This window comes from Agelaius tricolor, unplaced genomic scaffold (genome assembly GCF_023055355.1).
Source record: "Agelaius tricolor isolate 1412-34295 unplaced genomic scaffold, bAgeTri1.0.p SCAF_1, whole genome shotgun sequence".
Lineage (NCBI taxonomy): Eukaryota > Metazoa > Chordata > Aves > Passeriformes > Icteridae > Agelaius > Agelaius tricolor.
In genome coordinates this window covers 539,031-556,330 of record NW_027269261.1, presented here as the reverse complement: position 1 = coordinate 556,330, position 17,300 = coordinate 539,031, and the positions used below count along the sequence as shown (strand labels likewise).

Below are 17,300 nucleotides of genomic sequence, written 5' to 3'. Positions count from 1 at the left end.
ATCACTAAGAAAGTCATTCCCAGACCACATGTGCATCCATAATGCTTACATTTTTTTAATCTGGCCTTGAGTCAAGCTCCCTTAATTAATGATATAAATATATATATGTATATAACCCTTTAAACTAAAATACTTGTATTTTACATGGAAAAATAAATGCTGCAAAGGATTATTGAGCAATGGGAATTCCTCTGCCTCTTTAACATGCTAACTTAGAAAAATGTTAATATCTGGATGTATTTGGGCTAAAAGCAAACAGTAGAAATGAAACTAATAGTACAAAGTGAAGATATGAAGGTAAACCTGAAGTGCTAACACAGAAAAGGTTCCAGGCTGTTAACTCTGTTCATCCTTAGGAAACTCCCATCACTGGACATCATAGCAGGGTTAAAGATTTGGACCTTCAAGAACATTGTTTGTGTGATGATGTCCTCATGCAGTTTATTACAGAAGAATTTTGCTCTTGTATTCCAAATGAGGTGCAGGGGAAAAACTTTTCCAATAACAACAGCAGCAGCACAGTAATTTTTCATCCAAGACAAGACGGAGGAATGGCCACAACTTTGATAAGAGACATAGAAAATGTCAGTGCAATTGGAATTTTCTCCTTGCACCATGAATGCACAAACAGCAATGCTGGGGAACATGGGGAGCAGATTAATCTACCTAGCAGATCTTACTCCAGATCAAGCTTATAAAGGACATAAAACTTGGAAATAAATGGGCAATCCCACAAACAAAAGCACTGGCACACATGCAAGCTGACCTCCACTGCTTTTGCAGGAGTTGTGGGTTTGGCAGTTTTGTATGTTAAGGCTAATTAGCAAAATAAAAGGGGACTAACAACTACTGCAGTTTTCCCAGGCAAGATGGTATTAATTATGCTGAAATTGTAGCACAGAACAAAGGACAGATGAACCCCCACAAAGCAGGTTGTGCCTTTGTCTCGTGTTATTTTTAGCAGAGCTCCATGTGGGCTCGCAGCTCTCCCCTCCAGCTTTGTTCCAGGGGTGCCTGTGCCCAGCAGTGCCTCTCAGAGCACAGCTAGGTCAGAGCTCAGATCTCTGAAAAGGCTGTCCCACCGTCCATGCTCCAGTACGATTCTCCTTCATGGAAAACGGGATGACAGCCTGGCATTGGAAATAGTTCATCCGCTGAGTCTCAAATTAAACCCTCTTGTATGCAATTATGATTGCTATGTGTTCTTAAGATGTCCTTTGTGTTTTCTTCCTTTTTTTCCTAATTAAAATTGCCCTTGGGGGAAATTGCTTGCTGCACAATACTCCAGGCAAAGGAGCAAGTTCCAGCCTCCACAGGCATTAGCTGACATTCAAGCACAGGCCCCAGATCCTGGACATCAGTGAAGGAATATTTGTTACAAATTACAGACGAGGATGCAAAGGTGAAGCAACACCACACTTGCTCTGTGCTGGTCTTGCTACCAATGCCCTTGGTAAGATGCTTTTGCAGCTTTTTTTGCTGAAGACACCACAGGAGCAGCTGAGAGATGCCCTTGCTACAGCTTCCCTGCCCCAGCCACTTCCCTAGATCAGTCACAGGATAGGGAATTGCCAGGATGGTACAGGAGATCCTGGCAAAGACCCACTGGCAAATGGTCACAATGCTGTGATAAAACTAACAGGACTAGCTTATGTTCCCTCAGTTACCTTACAGGAGTAATTCACAAGTATAATGATACAGGTAAAAATCTATTCGTTTGTGCCTTAAGACAGACCATTTGTTTGCTGTGAGATCTGGAAGAAGATTTATGGTCCCTACCTTGAAATGAAAGTGATGTTCTCAGACATCAAAATACAAAAAGAGTTGCAGCATTTTCCAGAGGGGGAAAAATGAAGGAAATCACAATGAAACATACCTCTGATGTGTATTCTGCCTCCAGACAGCATCAATTCTCCTAGGTATATATCATATACCATACATAAACATATAGGTGCAGCTTATTCAAATCATATTGCACTAAACTGTCAAAAGATGTTCAAACTCTGACCTTGAAGGGCTTCTCTAAATGGAAGACAAAAGACATTATCTCTTGTAGGCGTGAATTTGCGTAGGTTCATGGCAGGATATGCCAACAAACTGTCTTCCCTAAAGCCTTTAGTACAGCACAGAATGTTGGAATAGGGAAGATCTGTGGAAACAGACATTAAATTAACCTCTCGATTGCCATCTGATTTCCTACCGGCAGTGATTCATTCTGGGCCACATTTTAATAGCAGTTATACCAAAACAAATCCAGCGTGACCCCATTAAGTTAATTCCACTATAATATTTATGCCTCAATAATTGTGGTTAGACTCATGAATCTATTTCCTTGCTTGTGGGACCAGATCTTTGACAGGTATAAATTGGCATTGCTCCACAAAGCCTGCATAACTATGCTGATTCAAACCAGTTAACAATCCAGCCCACGACGTTAACAACTAGCAAGTGGTTTTAGGACCAGCAGCCAGCTGTCTAGACTTCTGGGCTGCAAATATGACATGGGGTTTTTTTTTACACTGATGAGGTTTCCTTTGATGGAAGATAAATGAGTTGTGGCTCCCTTTCCTATTCAGCAATAGTCCAGGCATCAAACACAAATCCTGAAGTAGGATAATAAAGTCAGGCTTCTAGAGAGGGCTGTAGTAAAATGGAAGTCTTTGAATTGTGTCAAATATACTCTTCAATAAGCACTCATTTATTCAGGCAGAACAGAAAACAGGTAAAGACAGTTCAAAAGGACCTGTTACACACATGGCTTTAGAGAATGTGCATCTGGGCAAGGAGAACTGCTTCCACTGAGAGCTACCAGTGGTACCAGATCTAGGACTGACCCATGCAGGGTGAACCCGGCTTTTGCTACTGGACAGACCAGGTTAGAGAAGCACTAGCAAGAAAATCAGTGGAAGAAAGATCAGACACCTGCCATATCCCCCAGAGCCAAAAAGCACGTGTGGGTCCAGCCGTTCTTGAACTGCCAGGGGGCTCTGCAGCGCTCGGAAGCAGGAGCTGGGAGCCTGAGACGCAAGTGCAGCAAATCCCATCACGCTGCGTGAAGCAGCACCAAAGGCAGCTCACGGTGCCACAGCTGCTCCCCAGAGCGAGAGCAAGTGCTGCTCAGCTGAGGAGCAGGAGCACAGGGAGGGCTGGCCCCTTCTGCCCCAGACTCACATTTCTGATGAGAGTGGCTATCTGTGCCTGCGGACACCAGCCAAAGCTTCTGCTGAAGCCTACATTACAACGTGCATTAAGACAATCCAACCTTGCTTTTCTGGCTCTCTGCTCAGCAGTTTACCTGGCTGAACATGTACAGTCCCTCTCTCAGGTTTCCTTCTCGCTTTCCCAGTCCTTTGCTTACACAGTGTGTGCCCCTTTAGAGGGCAGTGCCAGGTAACTCTGATCCTCTAAATATATCCTTGGATTTGGCAACAATAATTCCTGTGGTACCAGGAGAGAGGCCCATCCAGCTGAGGAGAATGAGAACAGACAGCAGAAAGGCAGATGAATCTCACCATACTGACATGGCACCTCTCCTCCTCAAAGCCCAGGGTCATGTAAGAATTAAACAAAGAACACAAGTTCAATACTTGAACTATTCCAGCTTGAATAATTTAGCCCAGGATTGTCTAGGCCCTCGAGGGGTGAGGTTCCTGTTTCCTACTAAAATTAATTAAATAAAATTAATTTTAATGGGAACTGGGCCTCTCAACCCCCCCAGAAAGCTTTGAAAAGCTAAGCCTCAATTGTTATTAAAAACCCAAGTAAGAAATTAGGCATCTTCATGTTCTCAAAGACGTTAAGAGGAGCTTTTTACTGACATCAATATGCATATGATTTTTCTTCAAAAATTTTCTTCTTCTTTCTTTTTTTTTTCTGGATAGGACTCAGTTAACATCAGGGATGACATTAAATTCCTCCTATAACCAGCACTCTTAGTTCCTTCCTCTACAGTCTAATTCAGTGTTTTTCTATTCCATATGGGGACTAGGGATGTGTTTGTATTTTACTGGGACTGCTTTACTTTTCCTTGTTAGGTACAGTTACAATTTTTAATGGATTGAAATGCCACTCCAAGTACCCTTTTGGTCCTGGGTAGCATCTGAGTCTATCCTTTGGGAACAAATGGTGTAAAATGTAAATCCCATATAAAATGCTCTCCCTACTGCAGACTCCACACAAGACACTTGATCCAATTGGATCCATATCTGTTTACCTCAGTGGAGAATCCTGTTCCTACACTTTTATGTCATGGCATTCTATTCTTCTAGGACATTTTCCCCAGCTTTAAAAGTGAAAATAAATTAACACATTAAGTTATTCTGAGCCCCCAAGTCACTTAGAAAACCAAGTCACTAAGAAAACCCCTCAGGTTAGGTGGAAATATGCCAAATTTTGTTTAATGCCAGCAGAGAGATAGGGTCTATATGTGCCTGTTTTCTGGGCCTGGTGCTCCTTAGCTTGTCCTGGAGCAAAGCGGAAGTGACCCCACTGAAGACATGACTGTTCACCCAATGCCCGTTTCCATAAGGTCGCTTGGGGCCAGAGACAAGCAGCACCACAGCCGGTGACCCTCTCGCAGAGAGCATCCCGGAGTGGTTTCAGTTGTTCCTGCTCACTGAGGTTACTCCTGATTTGCAGCACCCACACGGGGAAGAAAACCAGCCCTGAGGCCACACTCAGGCTAGAGATCAATATCCAGCACCAGTGAAAGTGACAGGCCTGTTTCCTCTGCCTCTGGAAGAGAGGGTACCTCAACACAAGCCCTAACAGCTCGCTCCATTACCACTACCATTAACTACCAGCTCTGTCACTCACTAGCCACAGCAGTTGTGCTGCCCAAACCCACCCAATTCTGAGGCATTTGTAAGCGTAAGTAACGGAAGCGTTTTCCATGGAAGGACTTCTTTTCTCTAATATTAACATACATAAATGCAAAATAATAACACTATCTTTCTCCTGGATGTCACTGTGTCTTAGTAAGTTGATGTATTGTATTATGTTTCTGGACCTTGAACTTTATAACCCTTCCTTTCTACATCATTACATCTTGTTTATATTAATATATTTCAAATAAATTACTCCTTTGTTTTACTCTTCCCATACTAATAAAAAAAATCTTCAGCATCCAAAGCAGCATACATCCTTTCAGCAATGCATCAGCTCAGATTAATGCATTGTAATGTCATTATTAACTCAGTTCTACATGGTCATTTTTCATGTTCTGTTGAAGACAAAATCAAACAAACAAAAATACAATTCATTCCACACTGTCATCCCTTTGTCCTGACCAGAACAACTCGATCGTGTTGAAGAAGGCATGAACCATATCAACCAAGACATGAAGGAGGCCGAGAAAAATTTAAAAGATTTAGGGAAATGCTGTGGCCTTTTCATATGTCCTTGTAACAAGTAGGTACTGGGTACCGGCTCTGCTATGTGGTGTCCAGTTTTTTGTCACAGTGAATGTCTGAAGTTTTTGTCTTTTTTTTCTTTGTCCTTTTCCATCTGCTTCATTCTGTGGGGATAAAATACTTGTGTTTAATCAGAACAACTGGAACGCATCGAAGAGGGAATGGACCAAATCAATAAGGACATGAAAGAAGCAGAAAAGAATTTGACGGACCTAGGAAAATTCTGTGGTCTTTGTGTCTGTCCATGTAACAAGTAGGTGCTGCCTGCCTCATCTCTTTGAGCACTTAAGGCTGATCCCAAAGGCCTTGTGAAGCTCATCCTTGCTAGGCACATGGACAGGATGAGCATGTGGCATGCAGAAAGAACGATTCTGGTTCAAATGCATTCATTTCATAGCATAGACAACTGACTGGGAATTACTGTAGATGCATTAAAATCAGGCATACTGCAGTGAAAGCTTCACTGTTGACACCTTTTAATGGTAAAAGTTTCAACATTTTACACAAAGTGTACTGAGTGGTACTGAGTCCATTTTCCAGCGGACAAAAACACTTGGGGCTACCTTATTCCTGGACACTCTAAATTTTGAAACATATTTTCACAAAGAAGTTTCATAAACAAAAGAGCTGAAAAAAAGCAGAAGAGGTCTTGTTAAACATTGATCCAAATTGTGGATGAAAATCACAGCTTTTTTCATTGTTCAGCAGAAATAGTCCTTGATGAGATCTTGAAAGAGATGTGACGTTTCATAATTGGAACCCAACTTGAAATGGTTTTCATCCTGCCACAGGCAAAAAATTTGACAAAACCTCAACATGCCAAATTTCTTTCATTTGGGTAGCACGTACACTAAGCAGAAATGTTGAAATGCATTGAATTTGCTTGCATGCCATCACACTTGAACGAAACCGTCCTCCAAGTAATGCCAAGCTTGTTTTAAATGCCAAATGAAAATGTGATGTGCGGTTATGTGGGTGTAGGAAACCGGGGACCAACCCAAAGTCCTTGAGGAATGGCAAATCCAGCATGCAGTGAGTAGGCATGAAACTAGGTTGCAGCGAAAACATTCCTAAATGGTTGGCCAGAGATCGTGCAGGAGACAAAGCAGAGAGAAGTGTAGCAGTAGTATTAAATTCCCTTTCTATGTGAACTTTGTTCACAGCCAAAGCCTTATCCTTCTCCAGTTATCAAGACCAAAAGGAAAGAGAGCTGCCATAGAGTTAATGGGGTATTTTGCCAAAAATCAGAAGAGCAGGGCTAGGGTTTTGCCTTATCAGTCACATTTATTTTGAAGTTAATTCCCTTGGGACAGAATTAAGATACTGCCTCAGGTATCTTACTTCTGTGTACCAAGGCCTGAATACTTTTTTGGGGTAAACATCTTGCCCAGAATAATTATAGCCTTGATGTGTGATGGGAGAGGGGACAGGAGGAATGGGAAGGGGTACATACACCCCTTTTGCAAGCACTATGAGCTCTGACAGGCCGTAGCCCTTGCTGTCCTGCACCAGGGGAGCTGGTGCACAAGAGCTGCAGGTATAAATGCAGCAGAAACTTCACAGCTCCCACACTGTATGAGCTGTAAAAGCTCAGAACTGGCAGCCAGACATGTGACAGCGATGGGATTAGCACCTGGCACGTGGCACTAAAACATTTGGCACTTTGCTACAGCTGCAGCATCATGCTGCAAGAACAGAATGACTCTACAGGGGATGGAGGGGGCATGAATTTGTGAACGGACCTCTTCCCTTCTCCAAGGCATTCTGACCTATCAGTCTGGAGCCATATTTCAGAGAGCAGCACTGCTAACCAATGCTCAGAGGATGGATGAAGAAGGGTTTTAGAGACTGTTCCCTGAGTCACTAAGCCAGGACCCCCCTGGTATAGATAAGATGATGTTCTGAGGAGTGGAGTGTGGGAGAGAGAGAAATCCATACAGTTCTGGGCATCAGAATCACCATGATCCCCTAAAGCTCTTCTGGCTGGTGGGAGATTAATGGCATATATTTATAAAAAGATTATCCACTTCACATGTAACTCTACCCTGATATACAGTGAAAGTACAGTTCTCTGAGCCTTAAAAATATGTAAAGCTTGATCCTACATTCTTAGGAGATCGAAAATGCCCACAGCATGGAACTTTTACCAGGTTGCATTCGAAAGGACAACTCCTATTGACCGTGAAAGATCCAAGCTCCACCTGTTGACTTTAATTGGAAGTCCACAAGAAAACAAGAGATCAGATTCTGGGTGTATAAAATCATTTACCTCAAACACAGAAACACAGAAACTTTGTCTCACTGACAAAGTTGCACAGGTCCAAATAAAAGGCAAAACCCTGTAAATGTATCTGCAGCAAGAGAATTACTTTCAGGCATTTTAGAAATGCCAAAGCTGATGTATAGTTTTGGAGAACTAAAATTAAACAAGCCAACCATCATATTTTTAAGTCTTGACAAACTCTAATGGGAAATAAGCAACAGAACAGATGAGTATGAAAGATCCTCTTTTAATCTATGTTTTAATTCTATATTGGATCATACAACACATCTTCAGGCTCATTTAAAACTGAGCTGCTTCAGGGGGCATGGAGAGAACATGACACCAGAGATGAGTTTGTCATGTCCTTTCCCAAATCTCCCAGAAGCACGTTCAGTTCCTCCCCCAAAATCCAAGCCACAGGGCTGTTTATAGGACTGATTGGAGCTGATCAAGGAACAGGGAAATCACAGAGATTTGCAGCTCCCAGTGGTTTTGTTGGAAACAGACCCATTTCCAGAATAAAATCACAAACATATACCTGTGGACCCCAAATCCTTACATTCCCCTGTTAAAATGCTCAGTCTTGTCTGGTGACCCCAATGACAGCAGCCCTGAATAGGCTGCACATGTCAATTTTGCACTCTAGGGGTGCCTGGATTTTAATTTTCTATCCACGGCAGCTCAGTCAAAAATGGCTCTCTGCAGGTTAATGTAACTGCCACAAAATACAAATATAACAAGTTGCCAGGCTATTTTTGAAGTCCTGTGGTTTAAAACTCCTGAAGGAAGTGATGATCCTTTTTTGCCTGTGTCTTGCTTATTGTGAAGGCTGTTACTGCTGATGCATTGAGGGTATGATGAACTAGTGGGGCAACTGTGCTTAGTGAGAATGCTTTACTTCTTATTCATGCCTGTAGCTGGTGCATGAAGAAAAACGTAGAAAAATTTCCCTTTCTGATGCTAGATTGCTTGTATCTTTTATTTTCTCCTGCACTCATTTCACTTCTGCCTATTTTACTTTTTGTCTCTGTGGACAAAGGTTTGTACATCAACTGTCGATGTATGATTACTATTTTCAAGTACCGATATATTATTTGAAAAATCTAATGAACTCTATGATAAAATCATCCCCAAATCACCTTGGAAAAGGTCAGTGGCTTTTAATGCCTATTATGCCACATACATATTGAAAAAATATCATCAGAAGCCAAATATTCTGCATGGTAAAAGGTTAAATTGTAGCCAAATCTGTTTTTCTCTAAGAGGGTGTGTTGCTGTGATGTGATGTACACACTATACTTGGCAGTTCTGTTTTTATGTCTGTCTGCCAGTACGTCCTCTGTGTTTGATGTCAAAACATATGTGTCACTGAAATGAAACAATGTTTTCTACTTATCTGTATTTCTTCTCTTCTTTTTCCTTTTTTTTTCTTTTTTTTCTTTTTTTTTTAAATTTTCCTTCATTCTGGAAACTAAGTCAACATCCAAAAACCTGTGTGCAATGTTGTAGACCTGACAACTGCAATTCACCCTATTGGAAACTAAACCTCTGACCATCACTGTTGTGGCAGTAAAGTAAAAAATAAGCAAAAGACCCACCCCCTCCTTTTATTCAGGGTTATGATATATCGGTATACAAACAATGACCCTCTATCTGAAAACTCATTTGCTTGATTCAGCTTTTAGCTTGGAGAGGTAAAGAGTTTTGCATTTGTCCTTGTGCACTTGGAGCTTTGTTACTCATCATCTTTCTCGCATAGGCTTAAATCAAGCGATGCTTACAAAAAGGCCTGGGGCAATAATCAGGATGGTGTTGTAGCCAGCCAGCCTGCACGTGTCGTAGATGAACGGGAGCAGATGGCCATCAGTGGTGGCTTTATCCGCAGGTGAGCCTTTTTATCCACTGTTTTCTCTCTGCTTTCCTTGTCACTGATATATTTAGATTGCTTCCATATGGTCATGAGCTCTGTGGTGCTCATTAACTCCTTCAGAGGTGCTGGGTAATGTGATGGAGCCAGGGTTTTCCACCAAGCGGTGCTCGGATTCAGGTTGATGGTGACTAAGGCACGTCCTAAAGGTTACTGCATCCAGGGACTTCTGGGCCTGAGGGTCACCTGAGCTCTAGTGCAAAGGATGGTGACCCTGCTGGAAATCCTGGAAGGAAGGGTCTTGGTCCCGAGAACCAGAAGATGCTTGAAAACGCAAGCCCAAACCTTTCTTTCTGAGACTGCCCAGATGTGGGCAATAATAAACTAGAAATGAAGTCTGTTTATTTATTTCACAGCAGCACTGTGAGGGTGCAGACAGCCATGGCCAGCCAGCATTGTCCTCAGCACTCCAGCTCCCTGTGTGAACACTTGTCCTGGGGGCCTTATCACAGGTCTCACTAATGATGCTAGTCAAACGCCTCAGAAATGAAGTGTCAGATAAACACTAGTTTATTGCCATTATGTCTCAAGGCATGTAGTGCCCATAATCCATCCTTGCCAGAAGATGCACCAAAGCATCCAGCAGCCCTCCCTTTCTTTTCAACAACAAAAAAGCCTCAGGCTTCCTGCCAAAGCACTGAGCCAAGCCCAGAACCTGAAGAACACTTTAAACTAGAGGTGCACCCCTCCCCTGCTGTGAGTGTCCTCAAAACCTCACTGCATGGGGAATGATGTCCCCTTCCTCAGCTGCTGGGAAGCCACAGCTATGGAGGAACAGAGTGGGAATCCCTGGGCTCTCAAATCAAAGCCAGTTTGATGCACAAAGCTATATTAAAGGCAGCCCCACTGCAAACTTCCCACGACACACAGGGATCCAGCACAAAGTACCTACTGATTACAGAGCTTATGGGGCATGTATTTAGCAGACAATGCTATCAGCATACCAGTAGGCAAAGCTTTGATCTCTGAAGATTAAGGACACTAGTTTAATAAGTAATTATCTTTCCAAAAACTATTATCCACTTATTTCTTTGGCTGCTGTGATAAAGGGAAATCAGTGTGATAGAAACAATGCTGTCATGCAATCTGGAGCGTGGGATGGAGTTGCCATTTAAGTTTGATGGGTCTGCCATTCACTTTTTTTTCAAAATGTCTGGATGGCAGCCCCACCAAAATGAATGCTGGGGCATGATAATAGAATAGCAGAGAAGGAAGTTACACTGCACCATGATTTTTCTGCAAATAGCCTGGAGCACCCTTTGGGCACCTACATGAACACAAACTGTGTAAGAGGCTCAAAGTAGGAATTTTCTGAGCAGCACCCATGGACCTTGCTTTTCCCAGCATCAGTCACCACCTGCCTCTTCAGTCACTGGAGAGCTGAACTGGGCCTTGGCTCAGGCACAAGCTTTTCCTTCCAAAAAGCAACTGCACAAGATGGTGCTAAGAATGAGGGATAAGTGATCTTTACTAAAGCCAGTAAATCTGAGAGAAGCTGCTTCTGTCTTTCACCAGAAATACAGTTAATTAAATAGGATGCTAGGTCAGGATTTTCACAGCTGAAGCACCTCTTCCCCAATATCTCTGTGACCCCAAGCATACAAGGACTGGACAGCGTTCATTAGCCTCTGCAGCCCAAGAAGGGGAGCTGCTATCACTGTAATTCCAGCACCTCCCAGCACCTCCCATGAATGCTAACCACACACAATGTGAATGGGGAACCCTTTCATTCTTTGGGAAGGATCATCACTGCAGAGAGGTGCAGCATGTGGTACAGATAAGCTCAGACAGCAACACCTCTACCAACAGCAGACACGAGCAGTATAAACAGAGCACTGGTAACCAGACAATTGAGCCCAACATCCAAAAACTAAGCATGTAAGGTTTTTCAGGTTTTTCACTCATTAATCCCTTTTGTTCAAAGCCGAGCACAGCAGCCTGTTCCTCAGGTGACGAGTGATGGAGGACGCAGTGGAGGTTTTTTGGGCGAATCCCAGTTTCAGGGGGAATCTCCTGTCTCTGCTTTAAAGAATTGGGTTTTTGTTCCTAGGGTAACAAATGATGCCCGGGAAAATGAAATGGATGAGAACCTGGAGCAGGTCAGCGGCATCATTGGCAACTTACGTCACATGGCCTTGGACATGGGCAACGAGATCGACACACAGAACCGCCAGATTGACAGGATCATGGAGAAGGTAAGAGCTGCCTTTTCCGTGAGGACCCCAAAAGGGGCTCTGTTTTCCCTTCTCTGAGGGGAGAAACGGGCCTGGAAAGGACAAGGGACAGAAACAGCTCCTCTCTTCTCCCTCAGAATCCTTGGGCCAAAGCAGAGCTTGCTGTTGTGTATCTGTACCTCCTGTGCAGGCTGGGTTGAACCCTTGCTGTTGAGTTTGCCACACAGCTGCAAGGGGACCCCTTAGTAGACAGCAAGGCTCCTTTTCAATAGCTCTGAAAAAGGACAAGTGCCCTGAGCTATGCTGAACTGTGGGGTTTGGATCTGACTACCCTGGCACTTCCCGGAAAGTTTCAAATCCTCCTGGGCTTTTCCTTCTTCGGAAACCCCATGAGCAGCTCAGGATTAGATCACCTGCTTGGAGGACCAGTCCTCAAAGAAGGATGGGGATTTATTAAAATTCCAAATCTTTGCCATATGGTAACAGTGCAGCCAGTTTTGTTGTGCTGCTTATAACAACATTAGGACAGAGATCTACCTTCTCTCTCGGCGGAGGGTGTGTGTGTGTGTGTGTGTGTGTGTGTGTGTGTGTGTATATATATATATATATTTATACATAATTGGGCCCCACGCGGCCACAGTGGAATACAAAAGCTCAGCATTAGTTCTGCAGAATCACCATGTAAAAAAGTAAATTTGCAGAATCACCATGTAAAAAGGCAGAGAGCACTGTTCCAGTGCCAGACCTGCACTGCAAATTTCTGAAGCAGAGAGCAGCCCCCTCCAAGCCTGGCTGGGAGCTCACTGCCATCCTGAGATCCCAAGATCTGCAGGCCATCTGCATTGGTACTGGCAGAGCTCCAGGCACAGGCAGGCTGAAGTGACATAAGAGGCTAGATCTTCATCTGGTGTAAAACCAACACAATGCTCCGCTTCCGTTGAGATTTACACAACCTGAGGAGCTAACCCAAGGACTTACATGTGGTGCTTAGAGTTAATTCTGACCTCAAGTGGTAGAGCTGGTGCTCTTGAGCCTTCTTAAACATGCACGCCTCCTCAAACAAGCAGGATGCCCATGCCTGTTTTTTGTGTCAGTTAACCAAAGCAGAGCCTAGTAATAAAAATGAAGGAAAATACTGCACTGAGGGATTCACTCCAAGAGCTTTCATTATTGAAAGCAGATTCCAGAGAGAACTGGGTGAACTATACATTGTCTGAAGGCTGGGAAGATCATCCCTGACAGAGAGGCAGCCTCCTCGTGGCTTGGCGTTGGTCAAAAGTCTTGCTTTATAAAGCCGCATGTGTTTGGCTGTACTGGAAAATGCACGGTATCACTGGGATGCCATTATGCACCATTTCATATTTCTGGGAAAATGAGGAGCATCGGGGGAAGGATTTACTGCTGCTATTCATATGCAAAGAACTAGAAAGCAGCACATCAGTCTATACTTTGAGAAGGGATAGGGAGTTTAACTAGGAAGCCTATGACATACATTATTTTCTCAAAGCAATGAGGACGTGCACTATTGTGTTCCCCCTCCCCTGCTCATGTCACAGTGGCAGGAGACATGCCCTGTGGATGGAAATCAGTGGCATCCTACCCATGCCTGCAGGATCCTATCCCAAAATACAGCAAGCCCAACAAGTTACTGTTCTCCTACCAGCTCAGGCTTGCAAACATCTGGATTTTGAAAACATTGACCAGGCCCTCTGTGCACATAAAGCACATGGGCCAAACTTCTAACAGTGCATGCTGAGAGCAGTGAGCTGAAGGACCAGCCTTCCACAGCCTTGTGGTCTTCTCACAGACTTTGGCATTTTGTACAGCAATGGCAAAATAACATTGGCAGCTAATGCATTCATAAAATCACCCAGGGCCCTTGGCTAAGGAACAGTAACACATTTGTGAAAGATGGATTTGCATCGTACACAGAGGAGTCGTCATGAGAGCAGCACAAAAATAAGATAGTCTTCAGTCTTAGTGAAAAATAAGCCAAATTTCTCAGAGTAAGGACATACAGTAATGAGGTACTAGAAAAAGGAACACAATATATTAGCAAAACCCTCTATAAAAGACAGAAATAATGGTTAGCTGGATAACAGCAAAACCTCAGTTGCATACACACCCAGTCTGCAATGAAATATGGCAACAGACCCTCGTCCCTCTCACAGCAATGCCAGGGTTGTTTTCCTGACCAGCTGGAGCACTGTGCTTTGGGTCAGTTATGATCATTAGAAAGGCCCTTGGCTGGCACACTTTGCAAAAGTTGGGGTGCATCACAAAGCTAAGCCAAAGTTCCCTGGGATGCATTATAAATGCTCCTAAAGGATTTATGTTATACTGGATGCATGCACCCAAACCAGAGCAATCTCATAATGCAGCCATGTAATCTGATCTATCCACAGTAATCAGGACAGCAATGAATAAAAGGCTTTCTTTATCCTTTCCTCAGATCTGAGCGAAAGGGACAAAACCCAAAATGACAGTGTGATGAGTAGGTCAAATAGCACCATCACCAAAAGGGCCTGCCCCTAAAATCTACCATAAATAGGAGGCTGGGAGGAAAGTAGAGGGGTCTCAAATCACTCTGTCTTGACCTAAGTGGGAAGGTCAGCACAAAGAATCCCACTGCATCCAATGCAACATCATCCACCAGACACCGGAACACAATGTTTCATCACTGTTCGATGAATATTCACTCATTTCGTGACAAAGGTAACTGCTTCCAAACCCATTAACTTTTTAGGTGGCCTTTTGGCAAAAGCACACAAAATTGTACTGTGGTAGACAAGGTCAAACTCATGGCTAAAATAAAGGAGTGTGGCTTGTAATGAGTAGTTTTGCTGATTTATGCTTGTTGAGGAGCTGGCACGTGCTACTGCACTAAGAATACACATAGCATTTTCCAAAACAATTACTGAGAAAAGCCCAAGACATTTCAGAAAGATTTATTGCACATCAGCATAAACATTCTCAAAGGATTCTTAAATGCATGTGGGAAAGTTGCTTCACCATTCTGTCTTTGTAAATTGGAGATTTAAAATAAATCTGTACAATTTGGATGCACCCCAGAGATGTGGGAACAATCATCAAAGCTAACAAAATGCAGCCATCAAACCACAGAAAGAGTTTGCTATTGGAGCCCATGCTTTTAAAGCAGCAACACAATTCTCACCTTTCCCACAGGTCTGGTTTTAAAAATTGAAACCATTTTCTATCTAGTCCCTCTGCTAGAATAAGTCGGCATGGCAACGTGGGCTTGAGTGGAGTTTTGCCAGTTTTTCTCAGCTAAAACAGTGTCTTTAGTCTCCAAAATGAACTTCTGCAGAGCTACAGAAAGTCATGGCCCAAGTGTCTTCCCACTCAGAGAGAACTGCCCAACCTCCCAGGTGGTGCCATTTTATTAATGGCATTTTATAATCATGGCACGTGTCACCCCAGGGAAAACAGTGCAGTTAATGGCTCAGTCTATGCTGGACTAAATTGCAGTTTGATTGCTTCAAATCATAGTAGAATCCCTGCCTTTTCTTAACTCCTGTTTATGCTGCTGCCCCATGAAAGAGGCTACTCTCTCTTGCAACTACATTGGTGAACTTTGGAGTACTGGCATTCCTCTCACCTATTCCCTTCCTTTCACATGCAGAGCAAAGATATCCAGGCTGATCTTTTCAAAGAAATTTATCTTTACCAGCATTCCCTACAGCAACGAATCCAGCTTCTTTGCTCCAGGAGTCGCTACAGCGACCAAAATTTTAATTTTGGCTAGTATCTGATGATCTAAGTTAGACCACAGTCTGGGTCCACTGAATCTCCGAGGGCTCTGAAGCTTTTCCCCAGCAAAATGCAGATGCACACCACCAGTCCTCATGCTGTCATCCATTACCATCAGCACCACCAGTGCTGTCAACAGCACCAGCTACGGATCTGGCACAGCATTTACGGGAGTTCAGTGCAGCTGACCACAGACAGAAAGCTCTGCTTGAAGGCTACATGAAGTAAAACTAGAAAATCTGTAATCTCCTTTTGGGTCCCTCATACCACTATCAAGAGCAGCTCTCCAGTATTTTCAAGTTTCATTTTTCCGTGACCCAGCCAAAATTATGGAACTGCCCACAAAGCACTGTCATTCTTCCCTGTATTCTTTTCTTCTCTCATACTCTCTTTCTTCCCTGTACTCATCCCTCTCTTTCCTGTGTGTTTCCCCAGGCTGATTCCAACAAAACCAGGATTGATGAAGCCAACCAGCGTGCAACAAAGATGCTGGGCAGCGGTTAAATGCAGAGAAGTGCATTTCCTTTTAATGCTGTCCAGCAGGGCAGCACCTTCATGCTTTTATCATGGTATTTATCTACTAGGTTTGCACACATGCACATATCAGCCCCATTGTAAATGTCGTCCTGTGTAGTTTGTCAGCTTTCCAAAAATGATACTTGTAATTATTTTTTTCTAGATATCTTTCTTTCCAAAGGTTGTACATAGTGCTGATTTGATGGCTATAGCTCACTATGATGTTTTTTGGGGTTCTTCCTTTCCTTTCCTTGTTTCTGTTTTGGATTCCTTTCCTTTTTTTTCCTTCTCATTTTTCTCTTTTTTTAATGATGTTTGCTGAATGACAACACTGTTGGAATGCTAAACGTGCTGTTAACCTTTAAATATACAGTATTGTTCTTGTAAAACTGTGACATTCCACAGAGCTACTGCCATGCTCCTGTCTTTGGGTATCATGATGTTTAAGCACTTAAACCTGCTGTCTTCAGTTCTTCATTGCCATTATCTGTTGTTATGATTTCATGATTAGACAATGTGAAATTATATTACTATAACAAGCATTGCACTAAAAAGTGATGTGATTTATGCAGTTATGCATGAGGAATAAATAGACTTTTAGACTCCTACTTAAACAAGAATTTTCCCATGGCAGTAGCACACCAACAATGACAACAAAAGCATGCTCAGTATTCGGACTCTTTTGGGACTATGTTATACCAGCAAGTTTGCAGTTGTGCCACTTTTTTCTTGTTGATATATATATAGTTATTAATCATGATCATTTTTTTTAATTATGAAAAAAAGAGGGATTTGGCACTCACCATTTAGCCATTGCCAGCAAAATAAAAGCTTGGCTGAAAATATGTCAAAGACAAAAAGAAATAAGTGTAATATATTGGGTTTGTCTGCTGCTTTTGAAGACTATCTTTTGGAGGAAACAACTACCATATGAAATGGTGCAAAGAAATGTAATTTTTATAAGGCTCTCTCTTACTAGTCGCTATCCCCATGTGGTTTGTTATCAGTACAGTTCTCTGTTGCTTACCTAGAGCTATGCACACCAAATCGCTGAGATGTTTAGTAGCTGACAATTAAAAATAATTAAAAAACCTAAATGAATGAACTCTAGATAAACTGTGAGATAAATATCATTTACAGCATGTAATATGAAAATTCCTTATGTCTCCTGTCAGTTTGTGAAGTGATTGACATTTTGTAGCTAGTTTAAAGATTATTAAAAATTATAGATCTCAGAA

At 42.7% G+C, this 17,300-nt stretch overlaps 1 protein-coding gene across 2 annotated transcripts in view; it reads left to right on the top strand.

Moving 5' to 3' along the window:
- The window catches only part of SNAP25 (synaptosome associated protein 25), a 60,536-nt gene extending 43,236 nt beyond the window's left edge, over window positions 1-17,300 (top strand). Inside the window, exons 5-8 of one of the 2 annotated variants that reach the window (XM_071437991.1) lie at window positions 5,292-5,409; window positions 9,434-9,559; window positions 11,652-11,796; window positions 15,982-17,300. In XM_071437991.1, coding sequence (XP_071294092.1) covers window positions 5,292-5,409; window positions 9,434-9,559; window positions 11,652-11,796; window positions 15,982-16,050 — 458 coding nt within the window. In that variant the 3' untranslated portion in view covers window positions 16,051-17,300. Of the gene's footprint in view, window positions 1-5,291; window positions 5,410-5,546; window positions 5,665-9,433; window positions 9,560-11,651; window positions 11,797-15,981 lie in introns of both variants that reach the window. The other variant, XM_071437913.1, reaches the window with a different exon arrangement.